General features: G+C 42.4%; 1 protein-coding gene across 1 annotated transcript in view; it reads right to left on the bottom strand.

Annotated features, from left to right (window-relative positions):
* The window catches only part of PTPN12 (protein tyrosine phosphatase non-receptor type 12), a 3,019,581-nt gene that overhangs the window by 1,838,594 nt on the left and 1,153,110 nt on the right, over positions 1-27,877 (bottom strand). The window contains exon 10 of the mRNA XM_044088562.1: positions 7,912-7,989. Coding sequence (XP_043944497.1) covers positions 7,912-7,989 — 78 coding nt within the window. The remainder of the gene's footprint in view (positions 1-7,911; positions 7,990-27,877) is intronic.

The following is a 27,877-nucleotide window of genomic DNA, read 5'->3' as shown; positions in this document are numbered from 1 at the left end:
ATCCTGCACCTGACAGACAGATGACTGTGACCTTTTCCTTATCCAACCTGGTGAGAGGGACCATCTGTGTGTCTCACAATTGAGTCAGCAATGACTAAGATGTTTGTTTTTGTGTTATGCTTTAGGGGCCCGACTGGTAAGACACTGGTGTGTGATATATTATATGTACTATGTTCTGCAGAGGATACATCATGTGAAGCATGCTTTTGTTTGTGTTTGGGAGGTCTCTGATGTTTAGGTAAGCTTCTTGCAAGGACCTCTGCATATGTCTGTTTATGTGTTGCTGGTTTGTCAAGTGCAGGAGGTGAGGTGTGCGTGCTGAAAACCTGCTTAGTATCAGAAGAGCTGACTGATGAGAACAGAGTCTGGATTCTAGGTTCTTGATATAGATGCATCTCTCACATAATGAATTTGTGTGGACTAGAAGAAGTGGGTTGTCAGTGTACATGATGCAATTGTTACATTGCCTCAGGATGCCCATGTTGACCAGGTTGGCTGGAGAAACTGTGGGAAATTACCTGTCCATAATGCTGATGTGGTCAGAAAACAGGCAGAGGATAGAAAGGATCATGTAAAGTAGAGGACAGGAGAAGTGGACAAGAATACGAAGGGGCTAGTGGGTAGGATCTGTGCTGGTACCTCAGGAGCTTTGCTGAATGTATCACCTCTTTCAGTGTGCAACAATCATGAGAACTCACCGATGGTGAACCAGCAGAGTACCAATGGAAAATTTGCAGGCAAACGTGTTGGTGTCTATAGCCACCAACGGTGTCCACCTTTGCATGGCAGCGCGAGATGTGCAAATGCAGTGCTTATGTAGCAAACAAGTGCAAACTGATCTAAACAAAGTAACCAATAAAAAAAGCTCAAAACTGAGCCCTGTTCCAGCAACCTTCAATCACATGAGTTCTAACTACACACTCCTGCAACTAGGGTGCAGGGGAACCCTCTCCAACAAAAGATGACCTGGTTTAGTGCTCAATACAAACAGAATTAGATTCAGCAGGTCTGAATCTAGTCTATGCTACAGCAAACTACAACAATTTCAGAAAAAAAAATCCAATAAGCAGTGCCATGGTTAAAATGCAGCTCAAAAGTGCAACATACAGTGAAAAATTCTACTTAAGTTTTGCAGAGATCAGCAGATGCCTTAGATTGATCAGATAAATACAGCAGAGCAGTAGCTGGTCGCCGAACTCTGTGAAGCTTTGCTAAAATAAGCACAAACCTGAGCAAATGTGGTGCTTATGTAGCTAATGAGAGCAAACTGATTTAAACAAATTAACCAATGGAAAAGCTCAAAACTGAACCCTGTTCCAGCAACCTTCAATCAGATGAGTTCTAACTGCACACTCCTACCACTGTGGTGCAAGGGAAGCCTCTCCAACAAAAGATAGCATGGTTTGCTCAAGTTAAACAAACAGAACTAGATTCAGCAAGTCTGAATATAGTCTATGCTGCTGCAAAGTGTAACAATTTCAGAAAAAAACAGTTCAAATAAGCAGGCACAATAAGCCTTCAACCAGCAACTACCAACTCAGAAGGGCAGAGGCTTTTCTCTCCTCCCATAAATATGTAGACCACAAACCTTTTTAATGTAAAATAAATAGCCTGAAACCCAAGCACTTAAACCAGAAAGTACAGCTGTGTACCTACCATAAATGTAGATGTTTGAGTGTAGTCACTGTTGCAGTCATTACACTTGGGTTATCCTGCTGGCAGGCTACCCGCAGTCGGACTGAATTCCAAAGTCTTGGTACGGCGTCGGTTGCTGTCGCCTCTTCCCTGACGTCAGTGTGCCAGGGGTATACAAGATGCAGCCGACACCATTTTCTTCAGATTTTCTTGCCCCAGATGTCAGGTGCCCCCAAATTGGTAGGCTAAAAATTTTTGCCAATAAGTATGCATGCAATAACATAAATATTGCCTTCATCTACAAGCAAATACATCACATAGGTTGTATAGGATAGAGAAGTACAGATACGTCCCAGCAAAGAAAAGGGGGATGGTGGGTGATTAACCTGGACTGCAACAGTGAATACACTCGAACATCTACATTTATGGTAGGTACACAACTGTACTATGTTCATTGTGTTTCACTGTTGCAGTCATTACACTTGGGTTGAATCCCAAAGCTGAGGTAGGGTGGCTGGGTCTAAATAAGATTAGGAGAGGCTATAAGGCCCTGCAAAACTGCAGTGGCAAAGCCTGCTCTGGATTTAGAGTAGAGAGGTAAATGGTAGTGCTTGGTGAAAGTGTGCACTGAACCTTCAAGTTGCAGCCTCTAAAATGTATTTGGTTGATACCCCACTGAGGAAGGCTGCTGAAGTGGCTGCTGCTCTGGTAGAATGTGGCCTAATGCCCTTAGGAATTGATTTGCCATGTTGTGAATAACAGAATCGAATGCAGTGGCCTATCCATTTCGAAATAGTCTGCTTTGAGATAGGCTTTCCTTGTGATCCTGCAGCATATGCCACTAAACGTTGCTCAGTCTTTTTGAAAGCTTTAGTTCTGTCCAAGTAAAAGTGTAGCTGTCTGTGTATGTCCAAAGAATGCAGGAGTCTCTCACCCTTATTCTGTGGGTTTGTAATAAAAGTAGGCAAATGAATGGTTTGGTCAAGTGCCACAATGAACACTACTTTAGGCATAAATGTCGGGTTAGTCCTCAGAGAAACCCTGTCTGGATGGAAAATGATAAAAGGTTCCACAGCCATGAGAGCCTGTAACTCTGAGACTCATCTTGCAGAGGTTATTGCTAGGAGCAGAGCTGTTTTCCAAGATAAGAACTTTATTTCAGCTGTATTGGCTGGCTCAAAAGGTGGCAGTGTGAGTTTCTCCAAGACATAATTGAGGTCCCATGCAGGTATTGGTGCTCTCCTTGGAGGTCTTATGTTTTTGCCCCCTCTGAGGTACTGCCTTAGCAATGTATGAGAAAAAATAGGTGGTTACGCATTGTAATGACCTGAAATGGCAGAGGCATGGATTTTAATTGATGAGAAGGATAGGCCTTTGTCCAGCATCTCAGTTAGGTATTGTAAAATCTGAGAAATATTTGGTACAAGCGTGTCAATTCTTTGTGCCTGGTTCCAAGCACAGAATCTCTTCCATTTTTCTGCATAAGATTTTCTGGTACTTGGCCTCCTGGCCTCCAAAATAACATCCATCACTGCTTTAGAGAGAGGTGTGTTCTGAATGGCTACATTATTCGCCATGCTGCCAGAGTTAGGATCCTGAGTTGGCTGTGCAGGATCTGATTGTTTCGTTGGGTCAGTAAGTGAGGAATTAGAGGCAATGTCCAGGCTGGGCCTTGAGACAAGCTCTTTAGGATTGGGTACCAGTGCTGGCGGGGCCAGTCTGGGGCAATCAGAATCATTTTTGTCTTCTCTTGTCTGACCTTTAGGAGTACCTTGGGAAGGAGAGGCAGAGGTAGAAAGGCATATACTGTTAGGGCTTTCCAGCTGAATGATAGAGCATCCACTTTCCATGCTTGCTTGTGATAAGTCCTTGTGCAGAATCTCTGTAGTTGGCAGTTGTGAGGTGAGGCAAAAAGATCTATGTCTGGGCATCCCCACTTCTTTGTTATCATGCTGAAGCCTTGTGGGTCCAGTTTCCACTCGTGGGGATCCGTAATGCTTCTGCTGAGTTTGTCTGCCAGAGTATTTTTCTTTCCTGGCAGGAATTGTGCTTGCAAATGTACTTGATAAGTCAATGCTGTGTCCCACAAAGTCATGGCTTGTCTGCAGAGGGGGGTAGGAATGTGTGCCTCCCTGCTTATGTACCACATGACTGTAGTATTGTCCAGCCTTATCAGTAGTTGTCCTGGATGAAGAAGGTCCTTGAAAGCTGTCAGGGCATTCTGAACAGCTAGCATCTCTTTTTGATTGATATGAAGATACATTTGGCTTGAGGGCCATATGCCCTGAATACATTTTCCTGCCATGTGGGCCCCCCAGGCATAATCTGAAGCATCTGTTGTTACTGACTGCCTGGCTGTGGGGTAGGTTGAATGGCTGTCCCTTGCAGAGTTGACAGGACTGTGCCCACCATCGAAACTCCTGTTGAAGGCAAGGAATGAGGGTAATCAACGTTTCCAGGCTGTGGCAATGTTTAGTCCAAACACTTTTTAAATACCATTGTAGTTTCCTCATATGCAGTCTGGCATATGGAATTAGCAGAATGCAGGATGCCATGAAGGCCAAAGCCTGCAGAATTTTTCTTGCAGATAACTGGGTCTTTGTTGCCAACATTGTGAAGTAAGAAGTCAGTTGCCTTTGTTTGTCTGGCATGAGATAAGCCACCTGGGCAGTTGTATTTAAGCTTGCACCCAGGAATATTATCTCAAGAGGGTATTAATTTTGATTTCTTTTCATTTACTGTGTACTCTAGGCAAATCAATAATCTTTTTACAAACGCCAGGTGCTCTAATAGAATGTCCTTGTTCTCTGCTTGAATAAGGCAATCGTCTAAGTAAGGATATATTTGAATTCCTCTTTCTGCAATACGCAATTACTGGTGCCAGGCATTTTGTGACGACCCTGGGCACAGTAGATAAGCCAAAGAGCAGTGCAGCGAATTGGTAGTGCATTGAGCCAGCTATGAATCTGAGGTATCTTCTGCAAGACTGTCTGATTGGTACATGCAGGTATGCCTCTTTTAGGTCCAAAGTTACAAGCCAAGCCTTCTTGCCCAGCATGGGCAGAAGCTGCTGCAAAGTCAACATTTTGAATTTTGGAACGTCTAGAAATGTATTTAGAATAGAAAGGTCCAGTATTGGTCTCCAGGCTTTGTCCTTTCGGGGTACTAAGAAAAGTCTTGAGTAAAATCCTTGTCCCTGCCCTTGCTGTAGTACTCGCTGAATGGCCCTCATGTCCATGAGGGATGAAATTTGTTTTTGTGCCTCTGCCCATTGATTGTGTGACAGGTCTGGCATACCTTTTGCCCTTGGCAGGGTGTGAAAGTGGAACCTGTAGCCCTGGGGCACTATATTCAAAACCCATTTGTCCTGGGTGATCATGTGCCAGTTTTGAGAAAAAAGTGCTAGTTTTCCCCCTAAGAGGGCTGCCAAAAGATAAGTGCTTGGTGTTGGCAGAGGGAAGTCATTGGTACTGTTTCCTGTATGGCTGTGATTTGTCTTCTCCGCTTTTGGAGGCAGAAGCGCCCCACTGTTTAGGCCTGTATGAGTCCTGGGGCTGGGATCTGCCTCTAGGGTGTCTGTATCTGCCTCTTTGTGGTCTGTCTGACACTGGAAAGGACCAATTTCTTTGTAGGCCAGTTCCTGCTAAATCTGGGGGAGCTGTACCTGTAAGAAATCCTTTACTGTTTGCATAGATTTCGCTTTGTCCTCCATTTTCTTCAACACCTCCTCTGCTTTAACACCAAATAAAGTATCATGCTGTAATGGAGCATCTAGTAGTTTTACCTTAACACGATCAAGCAGAATCTGTTCCTTTAACCAAGCATGCCTCCTAATGACAGAACCCGTAACTCCGGCCCTGCAAGAGGCCTCTAGAGAATCACAACCACATTGCAATGTATGCTTTCCCACTTGTTCAGTTGCATGCAATAAATCCTGCATTTCCTTATTTTCTGCACAATCAGAATTTGCCAACATTTTCTGTTTTACCAGTGACGTTAAGTATTGCTGATATTTAAGCATATGAAATTGACAATTTAAACCCCTCACAGCCAAAGTAGCAGAAGTGTAAACTTTTTTTCCCCCCATCTGTCTAGTGCCCTAGAATGCCTGTCAGAGGGGATAGGGTTTTTTGCAGTAGAAGCCTTGACCCGTTTGGGACCCTGAGAAATAGTTTCTGGATTAGCAGCAGGGTTTTTATAAAGACATTTATGGGAGTCTGGAACCCTGTAGTATCTGTCTGGTTTTACAGGGGCAGGGGGTGAAGAGTCAGGAAAAAGGGCGGACTCTGAAAATACATCATCTACAATGTCTAACACAGGGGGAATAGCAAGTGGCCTGTGCTGAGGTAGTAAAAAAAATCTCTAAGCCTTTTCTTTGATTCTGAGTAGTCTTGGCTCTCCCAGTGGAAGTGCTCCCTCATGGTATGCAGGGTTTCCCCAAAAAAAAAAAAAATCCTCAGGAGGAGAGGCTGAAGGAATAGATTCTTCAGCAACAGTATCCTCATAGGGAGGAAGAGAGTATTCCTGCTGAGAGGAGTCAGAGGAAATGGAAACCTGATCTGAAGATTCATATTCTGTCTCTTCCCTAGGCCTCTTATCAGGAGGGGGATGGGAACCCCTGATCAAGGTAATTAGGTCTTCGGCCATTTTGAGCATCTGTTTTTTAGGCATGGAAGTCTGTCCAGGAGAATGCTGTACTTGTTTCTTTGTCTTTAGAGCTGCTTTAGTCTTTGCTTTGGAAGCTGAGGTAGGCTTTACATATAACTATGTAGGTCTGCAAACACCCTCAGAAGCCGATGCCTGCTCAGCGGCTCCGGACCCATCTGAGGGAATATTTTCTGAGTGTCCAATACCTTGAGTATCCAGAGGCCTAGCTGGCTCCACGTGGGAATCGACAGCGGCCTGTGGCTCTGAGGTAGCGGGCGTCAGGGGCTGCGAAAGCGCCTCACTGAGAACCGGCGACTGGCTTAGCGGAAGCCTCGTCATCGGTTTTGGACCTCGGATGCCTGTCCTTTTCCTTTTCCTTGCGCTTTTTATAAACTCCGGTCGTCGGTTGTTCCGACGACATTATATAATTGAATCTTCGGCCAAAGTAATGAAAGGCAAAATCGTACCGACGCTTAATAGTGCATTGGTTAAATCTAACGCAAAACCGACAGCTAGCAACGTTGTGATCAAGGCCTAGGCAAGGAATACAGTAAGAATGAAAATCCTTATGAGGTATTTGCTTCCCACAAGAAATACAATTGTTAACTTTTTCTGACATCGGTCTGGAGCAAGAAAAAAAGTTTCCCCAATGGGGTATTTAGCTTTAATGAAGACTTTGGATCTGAAATTCGATTTTGAAAATCTCAGGAGTCGGCCGACTGGCACTTGCGAACTGTTTTTGCTTCGGGCACTGTGCGGTAAGAAAGACTGAAGAAAATGGCGTCGGCTGCATCTTTTATACCCCTGGTGCACTGACGTCAGGGAAGAGGCGACAGCAACCGACGCCGAACCAAGACTTTGGAATTCAGGCCGACTGCTGGTAGCCTGCCAGCAGGATAACCCAAGTGTAATGACTGCAACAGTGAAATACGATGAACATCTAAGACACATTTAGAATAACAGCGCACTAAGCCTTCAAACAGCAATTCCCAACTTAGAAGGCTGTAAGCTACCTCTCCTGCCACACGTGTGTGGACTACAAACCTTTTTAATGTAAAACAACTGGCATGAAGCCCAAGTGCTTAAACCAAAACTAAGAGGTCTAGAATAACAGTTACAATTTAATCATGCTATTAACAAGCAGTAATAAATGCAGCAGAATAAATGCAATTAACACTTAAGAACAATAAAAAAAAAGCAAAATAAAGCAACATGCCCCTCTGCAAACTTTCTACAATCAAATCCTAAAGTGGGCATCAGAGGAGGCACTGATGCCTAGGTCCCAGGCTCTGGGACTTCTCTTTTTCTCTCTAATGGAGGTACAACATGGGTAAACAGTAGTTACAGACATTCAGCCAAGATGACAAAGATACCTCCTTTGACACCTGAAAAGCAGAAGCAGCCAACACAAACATCTCACTGTCTGCATCCAGACTGGTCAGGAAAGGTGGGGATTCAGTTTTAGCATCTGCTTATGAGGATCATCAAAGAAACATTTGATTGATATGAATGGAGTTCTTACTAGTTACAGTAACTTTATTTTAACTTTTTTGTGGAGCAACATTTAAAAAATTCCCAAACAATTTTATTAAATACCAATTCAAGAAAAATGCTAAGGGGGTTATTTACCTTTGTCTGTACTGCAGAATGCCTCTGGGTCCTCATTTCCTGAATTAAATGAAAAACATTAAAATCTTCTGGTATTTTCTGAAAAGAAAAAAAAAAAAAATAAATAAAATTTACTGAAAATCTTTCTTGCACCATAAAGGTTTGTCTGGCATTCTCAATATTTTCTAAGCCTACAGCTTTTTTTCAAATGTCAAATAACACTTAGAAGATTCCTAAAGCCTGGCGCAACACATTTCTTGCTGAATATGCCCCGGTTTCTGGCAAATACTCTCACAAATGATCTACAAAAATGTCCTTGGCAGTAGGCAGCCTCTAGTGATTTTCTCTCATGGCATTCCCAGCTTATTTTTAATTATTCATACATGTGTGTGTGTGTGTGTGTGTGTGTGTGTGTGTGTGTGTGAGCGCACGCCCATGTGTCTGTGTGTGCAGAGGGGTGGGGCTGCGCATGCATATGTGCCTCCTGCCAAAACATATCTTAGCATAACACATCAAGGTTACAACGAACATGTTCAGCTTCTACACTACTCAAGTCAACTCTCAACAACTGAACTAGTACAATGTGCAAAACCAGAAAACGATACTTGTCTGATTTACAGAGCAATCCATCTAGGCCTTCAGGAGAGTAGACAGTAGGGTAGTAAGTACCCAATGAAGAAATTCTATTTAAAGATAAACTGAAATGCTGATTATGAATATTTTATTTCTAACATGAGGAGTCTGCAGTGAGTAAGTGATGGGGAGAATCCTAAGCAGTGAATCCAAAGTCTCCCAGGTGCCCACAACCAACAGTTCTAAAGCAAGGGCTCAGAGCACAGAGATGAAAAGGACCATGGTACCAAAGGTGACCCAGCTGCTAGAAGTACAGTACAAGCAATAATGCTTGGTGAAGGTGTGAACTGATGACCAAATGGCTGCTGCACAAATGTCCCCGGAAAGAGACATTTCTGAAGAAAGTAATGTAAGCAACCACATACCTGATGGTACGGCCACGGATAATATTTTACAATGGGCAATTAGTTGTCAGATGGCAAAAAGGTGGCGTCAGCAATGCACTTAGAAAGGGCTTAGCCAATGCAAGTCCTGGTTTCGGTGTCCCTGGGATGAACAACTGTTCTTTTTTCATGTATCACTTAAGATAACTATTTGTTCTGGCACAGTCCAAGGTATAGAGGGGGCTCTCTCTTTCCTGGTTTCTCCACTTGCCAAGCAAACAGGGAATCAATTGGACTGGTTTAAAGACAATCCTGATACCACTTCAAGGCAAAATGTGCATTACTCATATGGATACCTAGCAATTGTGAAAGGCCAAATAAGATTCCCAACAGCTAAGGGTGAGATCCTGTTAGCAGATGTGATAGACACCAAGTGTCTTCTAAAAGATTACATTCAAAGCTGAAACATCCAGTATGAATGGGAGTGAGGCAAACATCTTATTAATGAAGTTAAAGTTTCAAGAAGGAGAAGGGTATTTCAAATGCTGGTAAAGATGAAGAAACTGTTTAAAGGGTCAGTGCCAGGCAAAAGCTGATTGCTCAATAAAGTCATGATGTGCAAAAATATCCGAAATATGTATCTGGACCATGGAAGACCTGATATCATCAAGGCATACAGGTGTTGGAGATATGCAAGGATCATCAGCAGCCTAACCAACATGGCAGCACAAGCTACTTCTTCACCCAAATGGATAACCTTTTACTTATTCCTACATATGTTAACAGGGTAGGTGGGTTCGTTCAAAGACCATTTTCTGGCATGATCCTGGTCAACAGGCAAAATTAGAAGTAACAAGTTACGTATGTTGAGTATCCAAAATTGTATAGACATCAGAAAAAGCTGTACAGTACATTAAAGTGTGCAGACATACAAAGGGAAACAGGAAACAATAATTAGGCAATGGAGGCTGAGGAAATAAAACCGTAGACCAGTGGACCACAGTAAACAGCTCATTAACAGCTCCTTAATTACATGTGCCAAATGCACAGACTACCATCTGCAAGAATACTGTAAAACAGTACATGGAATAGTCAACCACGTAATACAGGTAAAAGTAATATAGAATATTTACAATGCACTGAGCTACAAGTTTGTTCATGTAGTCAAGTATTTTATCAATTATGATTAGGATGTTACTTTCACTTAGTAGAAGACATCTGATGAACAGAAAGCTTTCTAGCAGTTTTCAATACCACAAAACCCTTTTGGAAGATCCACTAAGGAAAAAGGAGCTAAAGAGGAGGCATGTCCTGATGGATAGGCTACCTGTTACCCCAAATAAGAGGGATTTCTTAGCTTGTACTAAGATAGTTTTTTTATACCGTTAAGGTCTTCAAAACCTGAAACTATACCCTTTCTTAGACACCACAGTTCACTGAAGATGAATGTTGGTCTTTACTCTATGAACTCTGCAATAAGCTGCAAAACTAGAAGGAAGAGTGGAACATATAGAATTTTTCCCTGGCATGTAATCCTCCTTGGTCTACAAAGCCAAGCAGAACAAGGGGAGAATCACATTTCTCCAATGTGGCAAACAATTTCATCAGCAGGGTGACATACATTCGAAGACCCTGACCAGACAAGATTCCTGAACCCACCATTCCACCCACCCCACATAAAAATTTCCCCTGGAATATGCTCCATTAAATATGGTCTCATACAGACCTATTTCAATTTGAAACCATGACTAGAAAGTATTTATTAAAGTACTAGCAAAAAGATTAACAAAAAATAATTATAGGGATGACAAGTATGGATCAACGTGGCTCTGTGGAGGGCAGACAAACATTTGATAACATCAATAGAACACTTGTTACAAAAGGATGCTGTAGACATGAAATAAACTAACACTATTGGGAAAGACAAAGAAAAACATTTGACAGAGTCTGTTGGAACTTTTTGAGTAAAGCACTTGAGGCATTTGGTTTCCAGTAGAAATGGATTAAATTAATCTTGAATATAGAGGAGCGGAAGCTATTGCAAAATGTTGGATAATTTTACCAGACAAGGTTAAATACATAGGACAAGGCAGGGGTGTTCATTGGCCCCACTGACATATATGATGCATATGGAACCCCTGGCTACAGAGATTAGACACCAAGATGCAATCACAAAATAGCATTTTTTGCTGATGACATAGTTCTCTACATCACAAAACTTGAACAAGATATAAAGATAATATTCAGAAAAATAAACAGATTTAATAACTTGGCTGGATATAATGTAAATGAAGCAAAACTAAAGCCACTGCATTAAACTACACACTAGCTTTTGATATAGTACAAACATATCCCTTCCTTTGAGGACACAAGAAAAATAAATACTTGGGTATAAAGCATGTAGCTGTTGAAATGTGGGAGGAAACAACTCAGAAAATTATTGGGAAGAGAAGAAAATGGAAAATGTTGACAATGGACTTCCTAAATGAATGTGACAAACACGTTTTTAATACCCTTAGCTTGCTTGGGGCAAGCTTACTCCTTTCAAATGGGTGAAGAAATCTGGGATAGAATGACTATGAAAATAAAAGATTTTAAATGCATAAAATAAACCACGGGTACAAGACAAGCTTGTAATGCCAGAAGAACAAAGAGGACTTGTATTGACAGATTTGAAGGGATACTTTATGGCACCATGTAATCAAGATTATATACTTGATACAGGACAATACATACAAACCGAAATGGAAAGCAACGGTGACATATTTCAGAAGGGAAAACACAAGGACCAGTGGCCAAACTGAAATCTTGGGACATATGGCATACCAGGAACAGAGAAATTGAGGTATATTGGTACTCGATGGAAAGTTTCTAAACTTGAACAAAGTGAGGGAATAGAGGATATAATTTCTGACAGAGTATAAGATAAGAAAAAGTATAAGACTGGGAAACAGTAACTTCCAAGACAAAAAATCCCAGACATTGGGAACAAATAGGTTTGGTGTTAATGCAAGTGACTTGGGGGGGGGGGGGGCAAAGCAAACCTTTGGTATACAAGAAACAGACACGATGTTTAATTTTGGGTTTACAGACTGAATGAAAGCAGGTATAAAGAAAGCAGCTGGGAAATAAAGTGGCCAAGTAAACTTTTTAATACAGGTCAAGAATCATCATCTATTAAAATGAAATTGTTTAGTACGGTTATGAAGCCATAACAAAATGAAAAGATGATCAGGGAGACAAACTAAGGGAAGACTGTGTGTGTGTGTGTGTGTGTGTGTGTGTGTGTGTGTGTGTGTGTGTGTGTGTGTGTGTGTGTGTGTGTGTGTATATATATATATATATATATATATATATATATATATATATATGGGACCGCTTCAGTAGATCAAAAGTTTATAAGTTCGAAACACATATGGCTGAGACCATATGTTCGAACTTTTAAAAGTCCGATCTGACTGAATGGAGATCTCCGTAGAGAGCGGAAAAGGAAGATTTCCCATTTCCACAATGCAGTGCAAGCTCAGAGTTGGTATATTTAACTAAGGGGGGTGTGGGATGGTGCAGGGGGGCATAGCCTCCCCCTGCTATAGATGTTTAGTTTTGTGTTTTTATGTGGTTTTACGTCAGTGTTCAAACTTTTTCGAGTTCGAACATATGGTCTCGGCCATATGTGGTTCGAACTAGTAAAAGTTCAATCTACTGAAGTAGATCCATATATATATATATATATATATATATATATATATATTCTACAAAACAGGAGCGGACAAAAAAAAAAAAATATATATATATATATATATATATATATATATATATATATATATATATATATATATATACACACATATATATATATATATATATATATATATATATCTATATATATATATTCTACAAAACAGGAGTGGACAAAAATATGTTTAGCTCCTAGACATGCTACAAAGTCCCAGAAATTCAGGTTTCTAGAGTGTAAATGCTTAGATTGGTATTTTTATATGCTAAATGGTATTGGAGATGTGAAACACAAGAGAAAGGAGCATGGGAACATGTATTTTGAGAATTTGACAGTTTGAAAGAATGTAAGCAGAAGTTACATTCAACATTAATAAATATCGCAGGGAAATTGGTCTTAATAGAAAAATTATGCTTTAGGATGGAACAAGACGCTATAAAATGTAAATGTGACAAAGCACTAATTTAATTACTGATCTGAGTGGCAAAAAAGTAATTGCTCAAAATCCTGACAACCCTGTGCTGGGTACACAATCACTACCATCTTACCAGAAGTAAGGTAGGGCTGAAGTGTCATAATCTTGCATCTATGGGTAAATCAGGTTATAATGCTGATACTGACGCACACATTTCACAACATGCACTTTCCCCACCAAATACAAGGCAATACTGGTTTATTAGCTTTGGTTGATGCTGCAGTGAATATGCAAACATTTTGAAGGTTTGTGTTTCTTAAGCAATGGAAGCAGGAGTTATTTCCATTCTGAAAATCAGAATCAAAATCTGAACTGTGAAACAGGATAAAAAAAGAACTGAAATGGGGTGAGTGCAAGGACTGAGCATGCTCTGCAAGTCTGGTGAGTAGACCAGTACGAGGTGAGCACACCCTTGATTAGAAGAAATAATTGGAAAAACAGCTGAACTAGATAATGAATGTGAAGTACCACCAAGAGTAAAAACTACTGAAGAAGAATCCCATTATCAGATAACAATTATACATTTCTTGTTGATCCCTCACAACATGGTTCAATGGCTCCACTACCAGCATCATACCTCTCAATTGTCCAGATTTTTGCCTCACATTTTTGGTCCATTCCTCATAAAATTTATTTTTTTCTTCTGGCAAATCACTGAGGACTGAAGTCACTACATAATGACAGGCATTTGAATTGCACGATTCATATCCTTCAGAAAATGGCATGTTAATGCAAAACTTGTTATTTTATCAACTTTCTACGTTTGCACATGCAATACTTTAAAATCTGTCCCTATTATTGGGCCTTTGCCCCCATTATTTTTGGCTCTGTCCAGATTTTTTGCACTAAGAGGTTTAGAGGTACGACCAGCATCCAGTTAGCTCACGTTCCAAGTGAAGCAGCGGGGGCACTCCCAAGCTAAGGGAGTGCCTACAGCCCATTTGTTCCTGTCTATTAATCCACATAATTATATAATTATTCTTTATTGACAGTAGCATTGCAGAGAGAGAGAGAGAGAGAGAGTCAACTTGCTCATCCTGGGGGAGCGAACATCTCCCTCTTCAGTTGATTCTCCATACCCTGCCATTGCTGAAAGCATGCGTCTATACACAGAGTTTCTTCTTGGCTACAAGTGTGAGATCAAGGGTTAGCAGGCTCAAACACCTAGTGCTCTTAAGTGTCAGCCTTATGGTGAGTCAGAGCTGCTGAATGACAGCTCTGGCCACTCACTCCCCACCCTTCCTAAATAGCTCATACAGAATTCAAAGCTGATATCCAAACTAACTTGTCTAAATTTAATTTCCCCAAATGCTTAGGTTTTTGCATACCTTAACATAAATGGACCCCATTCCTAAGTCGGGGCTTAAGTAAAGTTCATGAAATCAGTTTTGCTTTGGTCTTTGACATTCAATATGAGTGCTTTTCTCAGCATCAACGACGTATCCTGAATTGCCTCTTTTTGCAGTAAATAAGGGGTTATTTTTACCGGCAGCATAATTAGGTATGTTTGAAGACTCTTTTTTTTTTTTTAATTAGCCTAGTTGTTCTTACTACAACTGGAACTATCTGTATATTCTTACTCCACATTGCTTTGCTGGCAAATCCTGATATTTAACAAATTTATATCTTTCAGTCCATAAGACACTGTAGTCACAGAATGTAGTAATTTCAATAATAAAGCAACTTCTTGTCTTTTTCTCTTGAACTACAATATCCGGTCTGTTTGCTTCTACCTTAGCTGCTGGTGTGATGTGATCCACCAAATTATTACTTCATCATTTTCAACAATCCTTTGCAGTTTATGTTTCCAATGTCCCTTAGCTGCCTCTGTGTTGTAATGTTTAGTTTCCAGTGTAACAACCTTGCCACTTTATGTCTTTCTATATACAAACCTTCAGCCATGAGTGTATCACACACTGCAACAAGATGTATAACTGTTTCTAGTTCTGTACCACATAACCTGCATTTGTCTGTATCTCTTACCTTTTCAATGGGTTTTATGCACCATCTAGTACATGATCCACTATCTCAGACTGCCAATATTATCTCTTTCTTCTTTTGGTTTAAATTCACCCCCATCTAAGACATTTGCATGACAACTCTTGGTCAACATGCGGGTGTTCCAGCAAATCTCTTACTTCTTGCTATAATTTTACCTTTCCATTCATCTTTTCTTTTTGATGGTTCTTGTTTTTTTTATTCTTTCTTTTGCTTTTTTGCACTTTCTGTTGCCATCTGTTTTTTATCCATTTGATTGGATTTCTCTGCCTGCTTTTTTCCTAAAGTTTTTGCTAACCTATGCAAAGAGGTTATATCTTAGACTTACTTTGTTCATGTTTTACAACTTTCAATTTGTTTGGAGCTGGCAATGTCAATAAATACATATACAATCCCAATCACCGACTCAACTGTATAGTCGATTTCAAGGAGATCCATGCCTCCTTCAGACCAACAGACAAATAGTCGTCATTGGTTCTTGTATTTCATTTGATGGGCATTGAGCAAATTTCTTGTTTTTCTGTCACGTCTACCCAGCTCTATATGTAGCCAATCACCTTAAAATTACAAGTTAAAAAGGAAGTTAATTTATAGCTTGAACCTTATTCCTATGTGCCAAAGTAGTTTCCAGCATTACTTTTAGTCTTTTAAAATATTTCTGAGTTTTGTTCTCATTTTTTCTTGCTGTATTGCTGCCCTTCATCTATTCCAAGATATCTGTACACTCCTTATTCCAAATCTTTTATATCACATTCTCTCTCATGTTTTACATTTTCTTCTCTTTCAGATGTTGCGTTCGTACATTTGTCAAGACCAAATGTCCTTATTGGGTCATCTGAGAAGGTTTTAATAACCTTTAGCTACTCTTTTAGGTGTGTTAATCTGATGAACTACACAGTTTTAGGTCATCCACAAAAAAGTAGACAAGATATCTTTTTCCTTGATAATTTTCTTGGAGTCAGATTGAATCCGTAACCTAGGCTGCTAAGTAAACAGCTTAACAGATCGAGAGCAAGATGAAACAGTAATGGTGATAAAGAATCACCCTGAAATATTCCATGATAGATTTTCACACCCTGGATAGCAATTTGTCCTTTTTTTGTGGTTCAGCTGCAAAGTAGTTTGCCATTTTTTCATAGTAAATGCAGTAAAACCTACCAGTGTGTGATGAATCTTGTGCATTTGTAATCATTTATATAATCCAGGAGTAAGGAATACTATCAAATGCTTTTTCGTAATCTATCCATGCCATACTGAGATTCCTGTTCCCTTTACAGGTCTCCATTATGGCTTTGTTTAACAAAAGATGATTGATTGTTCCATAAGAATCTGTTTTATTCTCCTTCTGTTCTATGGCCATGATTGAATTTTTATCGACATGGCTGTATACTCTATTTGCATTAATTCCTGTATATAACTTATATGTTATTGGAAGACAAGTTATTGGTCAACAATTCTTACGGTGATCTGCAGGTTCACTTTTAAGTATGAGTATGGTTTTCTCCATTGTTAGCCAAACCAGTGTCACTTCAGGGCGTACATATGAATAGCTTTTACTCAACGCTAAATCACAGTGCACAGATGGCAATACCTTTAACCAAAAGATAGGTACAGCATCTGGACCTTACATTTTCCAGTTGGGAACCTTTCTTAACTTTCTCTCTATGTCAGTACGAGTTACAGTATTCCAATCCACATCTTCTATATCTCAGTCCATTAGCAGTTCTTTTACTTCTTTATCCACTCAGTCTCTTATTGTGTTCAGCTGGGTCCTCACAGATATTTCTCCATTAATTTTCTCTGTTCTTGGCGTATCTCAACTATTGCCGTTTTCTTTTCTAGCTCCCTGTAGAATTTCTTTGGGCCATCCCTAAACTGTTAGTTTTGTACCCTTTCTTTACATTTCTGAGTGTATCTCAAGTTTTTCAGCCAACGCACAGGCTTTCAAATTATTGTTACAGACAAGTATAACTCAAATCCGGATCTGTTTTGATGCTGCATTTTTGCTTTAGAAAATTCACTTTTCAAATAATTTTTTGATGGATTTCTATTTCTGTATTTTTTCAATAAAGAGATATGTTTTCTTGACTATTTCACAAATGTTTCTTGTTGGTGCTTCCATGGTGGTGATTTATTTGCCCCTTTATTTTCCTTTAACTTATGCTTTCTTGTTAATACCTTGCCTGTTATTAGTTTCACTGCACAATAATGTATTCTGTTAATTTCTGTTATATCATGTGCATCTCTCTTTATATTTAGAAATTACTTTATAAATTTGGCTTATTAATTTTTGACAATCTGTCTTATTTACTTTTGACAGCGTCTCTCTCTCATATTAAAATATATCTTGATTTGTATCAAATCCATTACATCTTCTCTTAAATTATTTTCTTCTGACAGAGTTTCTTCTGTGGTTTGTGTTTCCTGCTCTTTCTGCTTCGGTGTGGAAATATCTTGATTTTGAAATGACTGTGACATTTTATTTTGTGGAACATCTTTATTGCTTTCAACATTTAACTGAACTAACAAGTGATTTTCTCTATTACTGTACTGCTCTACTTCCTCTGTCACTTCTTCAAGCTGCACCTGTTTTAATAAACCACCATTCTGAAGTGGCCTTTGCATCAGGGAATATTTGTTTGTATCTTTTGGCTTTTCCCGGTTTGGGGTCGCCACAGCGGAACTCCGGTCCGCTAATGACTGGCAGTAGATTTTTACATACTGGCTTGCTGGGCCTAACGCACAACCTTCAGCGAAGGAACGCCCATTCACGCATGTCGCCACACAGAAGACGCTCTAACTGAGAATCGAACGGGCAACGTCTAACTGTGAGGCGACAACGCTACCGCAGCACCACCACCGCAGTGCCTTTGCATCAGGGAATACTTATTCAAATACTCCACTTTATAACCAACCTATCACTTCATTTTTAATTTCCTCCATATCTGTATCAAACTGCTTACTTGTCACTACATAAATCTTCTGTGCTACTATTCTTTTTTGTAACATTTACCATGTATGGGTGCCTCTGTCTATATGTATTTTCAAATATTTTTGACTTTGTTTTACAATTATTAGTTAACACTGATTTCTCTTCTGGGTATAAACTGCATCATATTAAATCTTACTTCTTTCAGGACCATTCCTTAATGTTGCAAATACCTGTGGACTTTTTTTCTTTCTTAGTATTTAATTTTTGGCTTCCTTTTCCAACTCACTCAGTTTTTTTGTCTATATTTTGGCTTGTTTTTATTTGGGTACAGAAATGACCTTAAATTAGCATATGTGATGTTTGCCATTTTTCCTATTTCAATGATTTTCTCTTCGGCATTTTTCTTTTGCTCTTGCAGTGTATCTCCTTTTTGTGACCACTGGGTTAGCTGGACAGAACAAACAAAATAATTTCTTTTTTGTCTTCAAGTGTTAATTTCTCTATTTCCAGGCATCTTGTTTGGCTGGTCAATTTTTTTTCCAACTCTTTTGCTGACTACTGTTTTTTTTATTGTCACAGAGGGGCCGCTTAGGTCATAGGTTCATAGGCTGGTACTAGGCTATCGGCCCTAGGCCTATACAAGCCTAGCCATAACAATTCCCTGGATATTTCTTCCCACAATATTTACTTCTCTGGACCCCTGTCTAGCATGGCGACTGACATGATCCCCAGGGTGAATTTCCCATCTCCCATCCAATCGTCAAGGTTCCTTTTGAATAGGGCCAAGGAGGTGCTCTGCTTGACAAGTATGGGCAGTCTATTCCAGAGTATGGGGAGTCTCTGGGTCAGGAACCTATCCCTCAAGCATGTTTTGTTCATTGTGATGACAAGGTTTAGATTCCTGGAGCATGTGGCTCTGAGGGATTCATAGGTTGGTACTAGGCTATCGGCCCTAAGGCCTATGCAAGCCTAGCCATAATAATTCCCTGGAAATTTTTTCCCACAGTATTTACTTCTCTGGGCCCCTGTCTAGCAGGGCGACTGACATGATCCCCGGGATGAATTTCCTATCTCCCATCCAATCATCAAGGTTCCTTTTGAAGAGGGCCAATGAGGTGCTCTGCTTGACATGTATGGGCAGTCTATTCCAGAGTATGGGGAGGCTCTGGGTCAGAAACCTATCCCTCCAGCATGTTTTGTTCATTGTGATGATAAGGTTTAGATCCCTGGAGCGTGTGGCTCTGAGGGATTGGGATTTCTTTAAGTGGAGCACGTCCAACAGCTCAGGGATTGACATGGCCTTGTATGTTAAGCAGAGATCGCCTCTGAGTAGACGATATGCCACAGAGTATAGCTGGAGTTTTTTTAGACAGTCAGCATATGGCATCTGCTTTAGGCCTGTGATTCTTTTAGTGAGGTATTTCTGTGGCCTTTCTAGCTGTTGCAGATGTCTTGTGAGGCACATACCAAATGGGGCATTATACTCTACAATGGGTCTAATGAGAGATGAGTACAGTGGGACAATGACCTCCTTTTTTCTGGATGAAAAGCCCTTAGTGATGAAGTGTGCCACATAGAAGGATTTCCTGACTGTTGTGGCAATGTGGTTATCGAAGGTGAGACTACTGTCCACCTGTGTCCCTAAATCTCTTATCACACTTTCGGTGTTTAGTACTGCCACCTATGTGGTAATTCAATGGTACATGTTTTTTTCCCAAAGGGGATGACTAATACATTTCTTGGCATTAAGCTTGAGCCCATGGCTCCGGCACCAGGCATCTGTTTCTGTAAAGCCCTTTTGTAGAATATCCACATCATTTGGAGATTCAATAATGGCTCCCAGTTTGCAGTCATCTGCGAACTTTGTTAGCCACAGTCCCTTAGTGTTGGCCTGTACTTCAGAGAAGTAGTTGCTAAACAAGAGCGGTCCCAGGACTGAACCCTGAGGTACTCCACTTGTCTGGAGCTGGATTTGGAGTCAGCTACTTTTACAGTCTGGGTTCTGTCAATAAGCCAGCTGGCAACCCATCGAGTGATGTAGGGATTTATGCCCAGCTTAGTAAGTTTATCTATGATTCCAGAGTGGGGGATGGTGTCGAAGGTCTTGGCAAGGTCCAGATAGGCTGTGTGGATAGCCTTACCCTCGTCCACAGCTCTGGAGACTGATTCGAAGAAGTCAATCAGGTTCTGGAGACAAGATTGGCCCTTCACGAACCCAAACTGCGTGGGGTCCAGTGTTTCAAAGTTGCCAATGTCTTTGTTTATAAGTTCCATGATAATGCGTTCCATGCCCTTGCAGATCAGGCTCGTCAGACTAATGGGACGGTAGTTCCCGGGATCCAAGGTGGATCCCCCCTTGTGGAGTGGGATAACTGTAGCTGTGCGCCACTCAGTGGGCATGAAGTCTGAGGTGAGGCTATGATTAAACATGACACTTAGGTGAGGTGCCAGTTCATTTTGTAGTTCATGTAGCACACAGCCCAGGATGTCATCTGGTCCCATGGATGCTGTATTCTTAGCTTTGGAGAGTGCGGTTTCCACCTGTGCGGCCATGATTACCAGAATTTGGCAATCTTTTGGTACTGAGATGGGCTCTTTAGGGGGTGAGAGAGGGGGTGAAGTTGGCACTAAATCGATCTGCCAGGATATTGGCAATATCCTTGGGATCAGTATATTTAATGCCATTCTGTTGTAGCTCAGAGCAGATCTGAGCATTGACATTTATATTCTTGACATAACTATAGAATGCCTTGTGGTTGTATTTGGAATCTTTGGCAATTTTATTATCGTAACTAGCTTTGGAGGATTTTATGAGGGATCTCAGCTTCTTACTCAGGCTGGTAAGGGAGTTTTTTGCATTCTGGGATTTTCCTCTTTTCTGCAACAGTTTCTTCCTAACGTTGTATAGTTTGTTTATGGCAGTGGATCACCAGATTGGCTTCCTTTTTTTTGGAGGAGAACGTCTTGGTTCCATTTGGGATGGCATGATTCATGCACGAGTGGATGTACTCGTACAGTGCCTTAGTGTAGGATTCAGCAGTCGAACTTTCAGATTCCGTCTGCATGAAGTTTGCCACTTCTGACTTGAGTAGTATGAAGTTGGCTTTGAAGAAGGTTTTTACAGAGGTTTCCTTACTGGGGATGTGGGGGTGGGATGTGGATGTCAAGGGTTATTTGCTTATGGTCAGACCTGACCAATGAGAGGGTGAACACTGGTGTGGAGCATCTATCTCCCATGTTGGTAATGGCCAGGTCTAGGATATTGTAGCCGCTGGTGGGACAATGGATTAGTTGATCCAGGGTATTGGAGTTTATGAATTCCAATAACTGTTGGGAAAAGGTGTTGGTACCGGAGTAGTTTTCCCAGTTAATGGCAGGGTAGTTGAAATCACCCAGTTTTAGGGTGTTTGGTTGTATCTTAATATTTTCCAGTATGTTTAGAAAGGTGTAGTGAGAATCTTGGGGCATGGTGGGGGATCTGTAGCAAGCTACAATATGGACTGCAGTCTTACCTAGTGTTACTTGCACCTGGAGAATTTCAGATGCATTGTATCATCTATTGGATAAGGGCCTAACACAGTAGCAAGATCTCTCATTCTTGGTGGACTTTGCACTAGTCTTTCAACTAGCTCTGGGGCCTTTGCCAAGGGCTTAGCTCTTTTTTATCCTGGGATGAGTGCACCAAGCTCTTCCTTTTTTTCATGATATATATGACAGTCAATATATATCAGTTTTGCCTTGGTGGGATTTAGTCAACATTGGGCCCAACATGTGAAGGTACCTGCCAAGCATTGGGGATGATTTCAGTTCAAAACAAAACCTTCCTTTCCATTTTTTGGGGCTGATTTCATCTCTCCATCCAGGTCCACTGTGCAGTCAAGGCTTTATCCCTCTATGCCATGGCAATGGCAAACAGTTATACATTTCTTGATCTAATCTAGGAGTACTTGGCTGGTAAATTCTGCAACTCTCTTCATCACTTATTGTTCCCATGGTTAAGATGTAGAAGACAAATCAGCTAGATGAAATGCAGAAATGGTTAGGTTTCAAAACAGTTGTGTCTTTATGGACTGTAGCAAAAGGGTTCAACAGAAGAAAATGCCTGTAACTCAGATCCTTGCACTTGCCATGGCAGTTACAGTTTTGTGGGATACCTTTTTAGACTGCAAATGGCCAATGGCATGCAAGAGTGCAGTAAATGTCTGTCACAACACTCAAATCCAACAGTGGCAGCATATCCTTGACACAGATGTAAAACAGTCAGTAATAAATTCATATATTATGGTTTGATTGTTGGTGGACTACCTCTGCCAAAGTGGAATTTTGGAAATGATAGCAACATGGACACTAACTGTTAAAAAAGGCCAAACCTTCATGAAACAAATACTTCCAAGTAGGTTACTACCTGTATAACAGTTAATTTAAAATGGAAAGCATTACAATCAGCCAGCCAGAAGGCAGACCTTTTCCATTTATTGCAGTTTAACTAGATAAAGGCCTTTTAATTGCTTCTAAAGTTTTTACAAATATGGGTATGTCTAGTGTAAATGCTACTACCAATGCCAATTTAGCCCAGTATGGCAGTGAAAAGACTTCAGATTATGACAGTCATGCCTGCATTCACGGTCAACGTGGTATATAAAAAAGAAATTTTTTTATGACTAAAATGCTATGAACAAAGAATAAACATGCAGACAACTGCCACATCACAAAAAATAATCTGAAACTAAATTCAGAGAAGGGAGAAGTAGGGGAAATAAAGAGAAAACAAGTTATGTACTCACCATAACGTTCGATGTATGTAGTCCATCTCGCCTCACATTCTTACCCGTGGGCTCGGAGCTGAATATCGGCTCCGACCCGGCCAAACTTTTCTAGCTTGAAGTCTTCTATTGGCTGGGCTAAGAAGGTAACCCATGCTGCACTGCTCCATATCCCCAGATCTAGTTTGCTGTGAACACCACACTCATAGCCCATGCATAACAACATCCAAGTAAAGAGGAATAAACTAAAGGTGAAGGAAGCTCTAAAAAGCAGACCTAACCTCCAGATCCTCCAGGAAGGGGGAAGGTGGGAGGGTAAGTAAGAATGTGAGGCGAGATGGACTACATACATCAAACGTTATGGTGAGTACATAACTTCTTGATGTTATGTAGTCCAATCTCGTCTACATTCTTACCCGTGGGACAGCGTCCCCAGCACCTACATCCTTGGGAGGCTCAGAGGAAGATACTCCTGAGTACTATGGAACCAAAGGAAGACCTGCCCCTAGATACCACATCCAGCTTGTAATGAGTAACAAAGGTGTGAGGAGATGCCCAGGTAGCTGCAGCACAAATATCATCCATAGACAATCTGGCCTGATAGGCTGTAGATGTGGATACAGCCCGAGTAGAGTGAGCCTTGACTGGAAACGGTAAGTCTTTAACCCCCTGAGGAATAAGTGAAAGGGATGCAATTTGATAACCATCTGGATAGGGTGATTCTGAATACAGGGGACCCGATTCTGTTTTCCGAAAAGGAGACAAACAACTGATCAGATTTTCGGAGATCTTTGGTTCTGTGCAGATAGAAACGTAACTGTCTGTGTACATCCAATTGATGAAATTTAAATTCTGCCTTGTTTGAAAAATGGGGAAAAAACAATGGCAACTCAATAGATTGATTAAGATTAGATATGGATGCCACTATAGGAAGAAAAGAAGGGTTTAGTCTAAGAAACCCTGTCCTTATGAAAGATCAAGTATGGAGGTTTGATAGAAAGAGCTTGAATTTCTGAAATGCATCTGGCTGATGTGATGGCTATTAAAAAGGCAGTTTTCCAGGTCAAGAATTTTAAGTTACAGGTAGCTGCAGGCTCAAAGGGTGGTGAAGTAAGGGCTTGCAGAACAAAATTTAGATCCCAGAGCATGATTGGTTCTGAGACAGGAGGATGGAGTAACAGAGTGCCCTTCAGGAAAGCCTTACAGAGTCTGTGAGCCATCAGACTAGGCTCATTAGCAACATAAAAATTAGAAATTGCTGGCAATTGAACTTTAATGGTAGCGGATGCTGAGTCCTGCTGGAAAAGCATAGACAAAAACTCCAAGATGGAAGCAATTGGAGCTGTGTAAGGGTCAATTCCTTGGGTAGGAGCCCAAATAGAAAACCTCTTCCATTTGCTGGAATAAATCTTCCTAGCAGAGGGCTTATGAGAGGAAGATAAAATATGAACTACCTCAGGTGAAAAATGATGAAGCCTAACTAACGACGGAAGTGGAGTAGCCAAGGCGGTCAACCGGAGGGTCTGCAGAGAGGGGTGGAACTGTCTCATGTGTGTCAGTAAGTCTGGTTGTGGGTCCAGAGTCCAAGGTGTGTCCACAATGTAGAGATGGAGAAAGGGGAACCAGACTTGATGAGGCCAGTGTGGAGCAATTAGAATCATTCTGCTTCCCAAGGATTGCGCTTTCTGAATCACTTTTGATAGCAAGGGAAACGGAGGGAAAGCATAAAGCAGACTGGAGGGCCAATCGTGGACTAGAGCGTCCCTGGGTAACTCCTCCTGTGGGGGGATCAGCGTGAAGTAGCTGCTGCATTTGGCATTGAGGGGGCTGGCAAAAAGGTTGCAGCAAGGCTGACCCCATTTGCTGAAGATTCGTTCTGCAACTAGATGATTCAGGGACCACTCGTAAGGCATCAGAATAGCTCTGCTTAGCCTGTCTGCTATCACTTTGGACTTCCCCAGAATGTGTGTTGCCACCAGAAACCGTTGGGAATATACTGCCCACTGCCACACTCGCATGGCCTCTCTGCACAGGGGGTATGATCTGGTTCCTCCCTGCTTGTTTAGATACCAAACCACTGACATATTGTCCCGAGTGTATTGCGATAGTCCCAAGAGGTAGAAAGCTCTGAAGTGCCTGCAACGCAAGTAGCACCGCTCTCATTTCTAGGACGTTGATCTGCAGATGTATCTCGTGATCTTGCCACGTGCCTTGGACTGTCCTGCTGAGATAATGCACCCCCACCCCATCTGGGAGGCGTCCGTGGTCAATGTGGCAACCGGGGGTGGTGGAATGAAGGGTTTTCCCCTGTCTACATTGTTGGTGCAAAGCCACCAACTGAGATCCTGTTTGCATCTGTCCGTGAGCAAAACAGGGTGGGAAAGTGGAAGTCTCTGGAGAGTCCGCAAAGAGGAGCCATTGAAGGAGTCCCATGTGCAATCTCACTAGAGGGACTAACATAATTGGTGCTGCCATAGTCCCAGGAGTTGGAGAACCCATCTTGCCTTCGCTTTCCTCAGGGGTAGCAGGGCGTGCACGTGCTGCTGTAAGACTCGGATTCTTTCCTGCAGTAGAAAGGCTCGCATTTGAATGGAGTCTAGCTCTGCACCTATAAAAATGACACGCTGAGAGGGCAACAAGGCAGATTTTTCACAGTTCAGTGTTATGCCCAACTGTTGACAGAGAGTGATGGTAGCGTCCCTGGTTTGGATTAGTAGATGCCTGGTGGGGGCGATGAGGAGCCAGTCGTCCAGATACAGAAACACTTGGAATCCTTGACATCTCAAGTGAGCTGTCACCACTGCCATACACTTGGTGAACACCCTGGGGGCTGTGGTGAGACCAAAGGGCAGGGCTCGAAAGTGAAAATGACTGGCTCCCGGCCGGAAGCGTAGGTGACTCCTGGATGCCCTGTCCATTTTGATATGGTAGTAAGCATCCTTGAGGTCGATGGAGCACATCCATACTTATTTTCTCAACAATGGGAGAATTGACTGTAGTGTGACCATATGGAACTTGGACTTTTGTACATAGTTGTTCAGTTGGCGAAGATCTGATATGGGTCTCAGGTACCCTGTTCTTTTCGGCACCAAAAAAATCTTGAGTAAGTCCCTAATCCGATCTAGTCTGAGGGGACATGCTGGATGGCTCCTTTTCATAGCAGCTTTGAAACCTCTGAAGCTGCGTGATTACCTTTGATTAGGTGGAACGTCCGGGATTTTTCTGACTGGAGGGGGATCTGACGAAAAGGGGATGACATAACCTCCGGAAATTATTTGTAATACCCATCGGTCCTGGGGGATTCTTTGCCAGGCTTCTGGGTATAACGATATTCGACCCACGACCGGCCCCGGAAAAGCACAGTCGGGTATCCCATCAGGAACGACGGTAGGGAGAGCCTCGAAAGGAATTGCGGGGGCCCCCTCTGCCTCTAGGGCGGCGTCTCCCTGAATAACCTCCCCCTCCTCTGCCTCTGGAGGGGGGCTCACCTTGTGCACCGGGAAAAAACCTCTGTGATTTTTTGAACCACATCTTCCCACCCCTCTGGGCCTTGGGGTAAGGCCTAGAGGGAAGGGAAAAACGAACCCCTACAGCAGACAGAGTCTTTCCCTCTTGCTCGCACCTGGTGAGGGTGTCTTTCACCTTGGTTCCGAACAAAGAAGAACCATCAAAGGGGGCGTCAGTGAAAGAAGACTTGAAGGCCTCCGCAAAATGACAAAGGAGCATCCAGGCTTGCCTCCTAAGGGCGATTCCTGAGCTTGCTGCCCTACTCGCTTCCTCGGCTGCATATGAAATGAGACGCATGGAGGTGTTAACGATGGAATTGAGGGTAGACACCTGGGAGTTCAGCATCTGGGCCACCGCCTCAGGAACGTTACCCGTGAGAGTATCTCCTAACTCCTTGAGGAGATCTCTCTGGAGCCGAGTAAAATGAGACAGGTAGTTCAGCGACCGTAAGGTAAAGGTTGCTGATGAGAGGGTACGCTTCCCGTACCAGTCCATGGTCCTAGACTCCTTGTTAGGAGGAATGACGGAGGAAGAAATCTCGGCTACTTCCTTCTGAGTGGCTGCCGCCACCACCATGGCATCCACAGGGACTCCTTTGGACAAAAACTCCTTACCCGGGGGAGCAGACAGAAATTTATTGGGTCTCTTGGGTACGGGTTCCACAGAATCAGGGTTGTCCCACACCCTCCGACAAATAAAATCCAGGAGCTTGTCGAAGGGTGGGGACACCCAGGAGGAGGAGGGCTGAGCACCAAAGGCCTTCAGGAAGACCGACTCCTCCTCGGAGGGGGCTTTGGACGGCCAGTCACCTCTTTGTTTCAATATCTCCAGGACGTTGGAGAAAGAAACATCGTCAGAGGATGACTTGGGGGACCCCACCGATTCCTCAAGGTCAGTATCTGAGGTGAGAGATTCATCCTGGGAGTCTATGTGCTTCCTCTTGCATATTTTCTTTCTAGGGGGCTCCTCAGGCAAAAACTCTGAGGGGCCCTCAGAAACTTGGGGACCACTCATGGGGGTATCCCTAGGCCTTGGGGCTCCGCTGTCTACAGATTAGTGGTAATCAGAGGCCCTCACCAGAGTGGTAGGGGACAGAATGACCAACCCGCATGATGTGGCTGAAAATCTGGTCAGCGCACTCTGCATGGCCTCAAAGACTGCCCCCCCAGAGTCCGAGGACCGGCCAGCCTCCGAGATCATGACAGGAGCCGGGGTTCCACGAGCCGAGGCACCGAGAGGGAGACTAGGAACCGAAAGGTGTCCAGAGGTGTCCCCCTAGGGCCCGACTGAAGAATCCAGAGTCCTGAACCCCGTGGACTGTGCTGACAGGGTCGGAGCTGATGTCGGCACAGATGAGCCCGGAGGGGTCATCGGAACTGACCTAGGAACATCACATGGAGCGGAGCATTCTGGCTCCGAAGACAGAGATGTGCTCGGAGGAGGAATAATCAAAGAAGGTATCGGGACGGGCTCCGGAGCCGACTGGGACGGAGTGGAGAACAATTTAGCCAAAACCGGTGATTGAAGGAGCCTCTGCACCACTCTATATCGACATCCACACCTGAAAGTGTCCTGGAGGATTTGGAGGACAGGGAGGGAGATCGGGATCTCCTTTCAGGT

The sequence above is a fragment of the Protopterus annectens genome, chromosome 11.part0 (genome assembly GCF_019279795.1).
Source record: "Protopterus annectens isolate FY-2018-M chromosome 11.part0, PAN1.0, whole genome shotgun sequence".
In the NCBI taxonomy this organism is placed as follows: domain Eukaryota; kingdom Metazoa; phylum Chordata; order Ceratodontiformes; family Protopteridae; genus Protopterus; species Protopterus annectens.
This window is presented reverse-complemented; position numbering and strand designations above follow the sequence as displayed.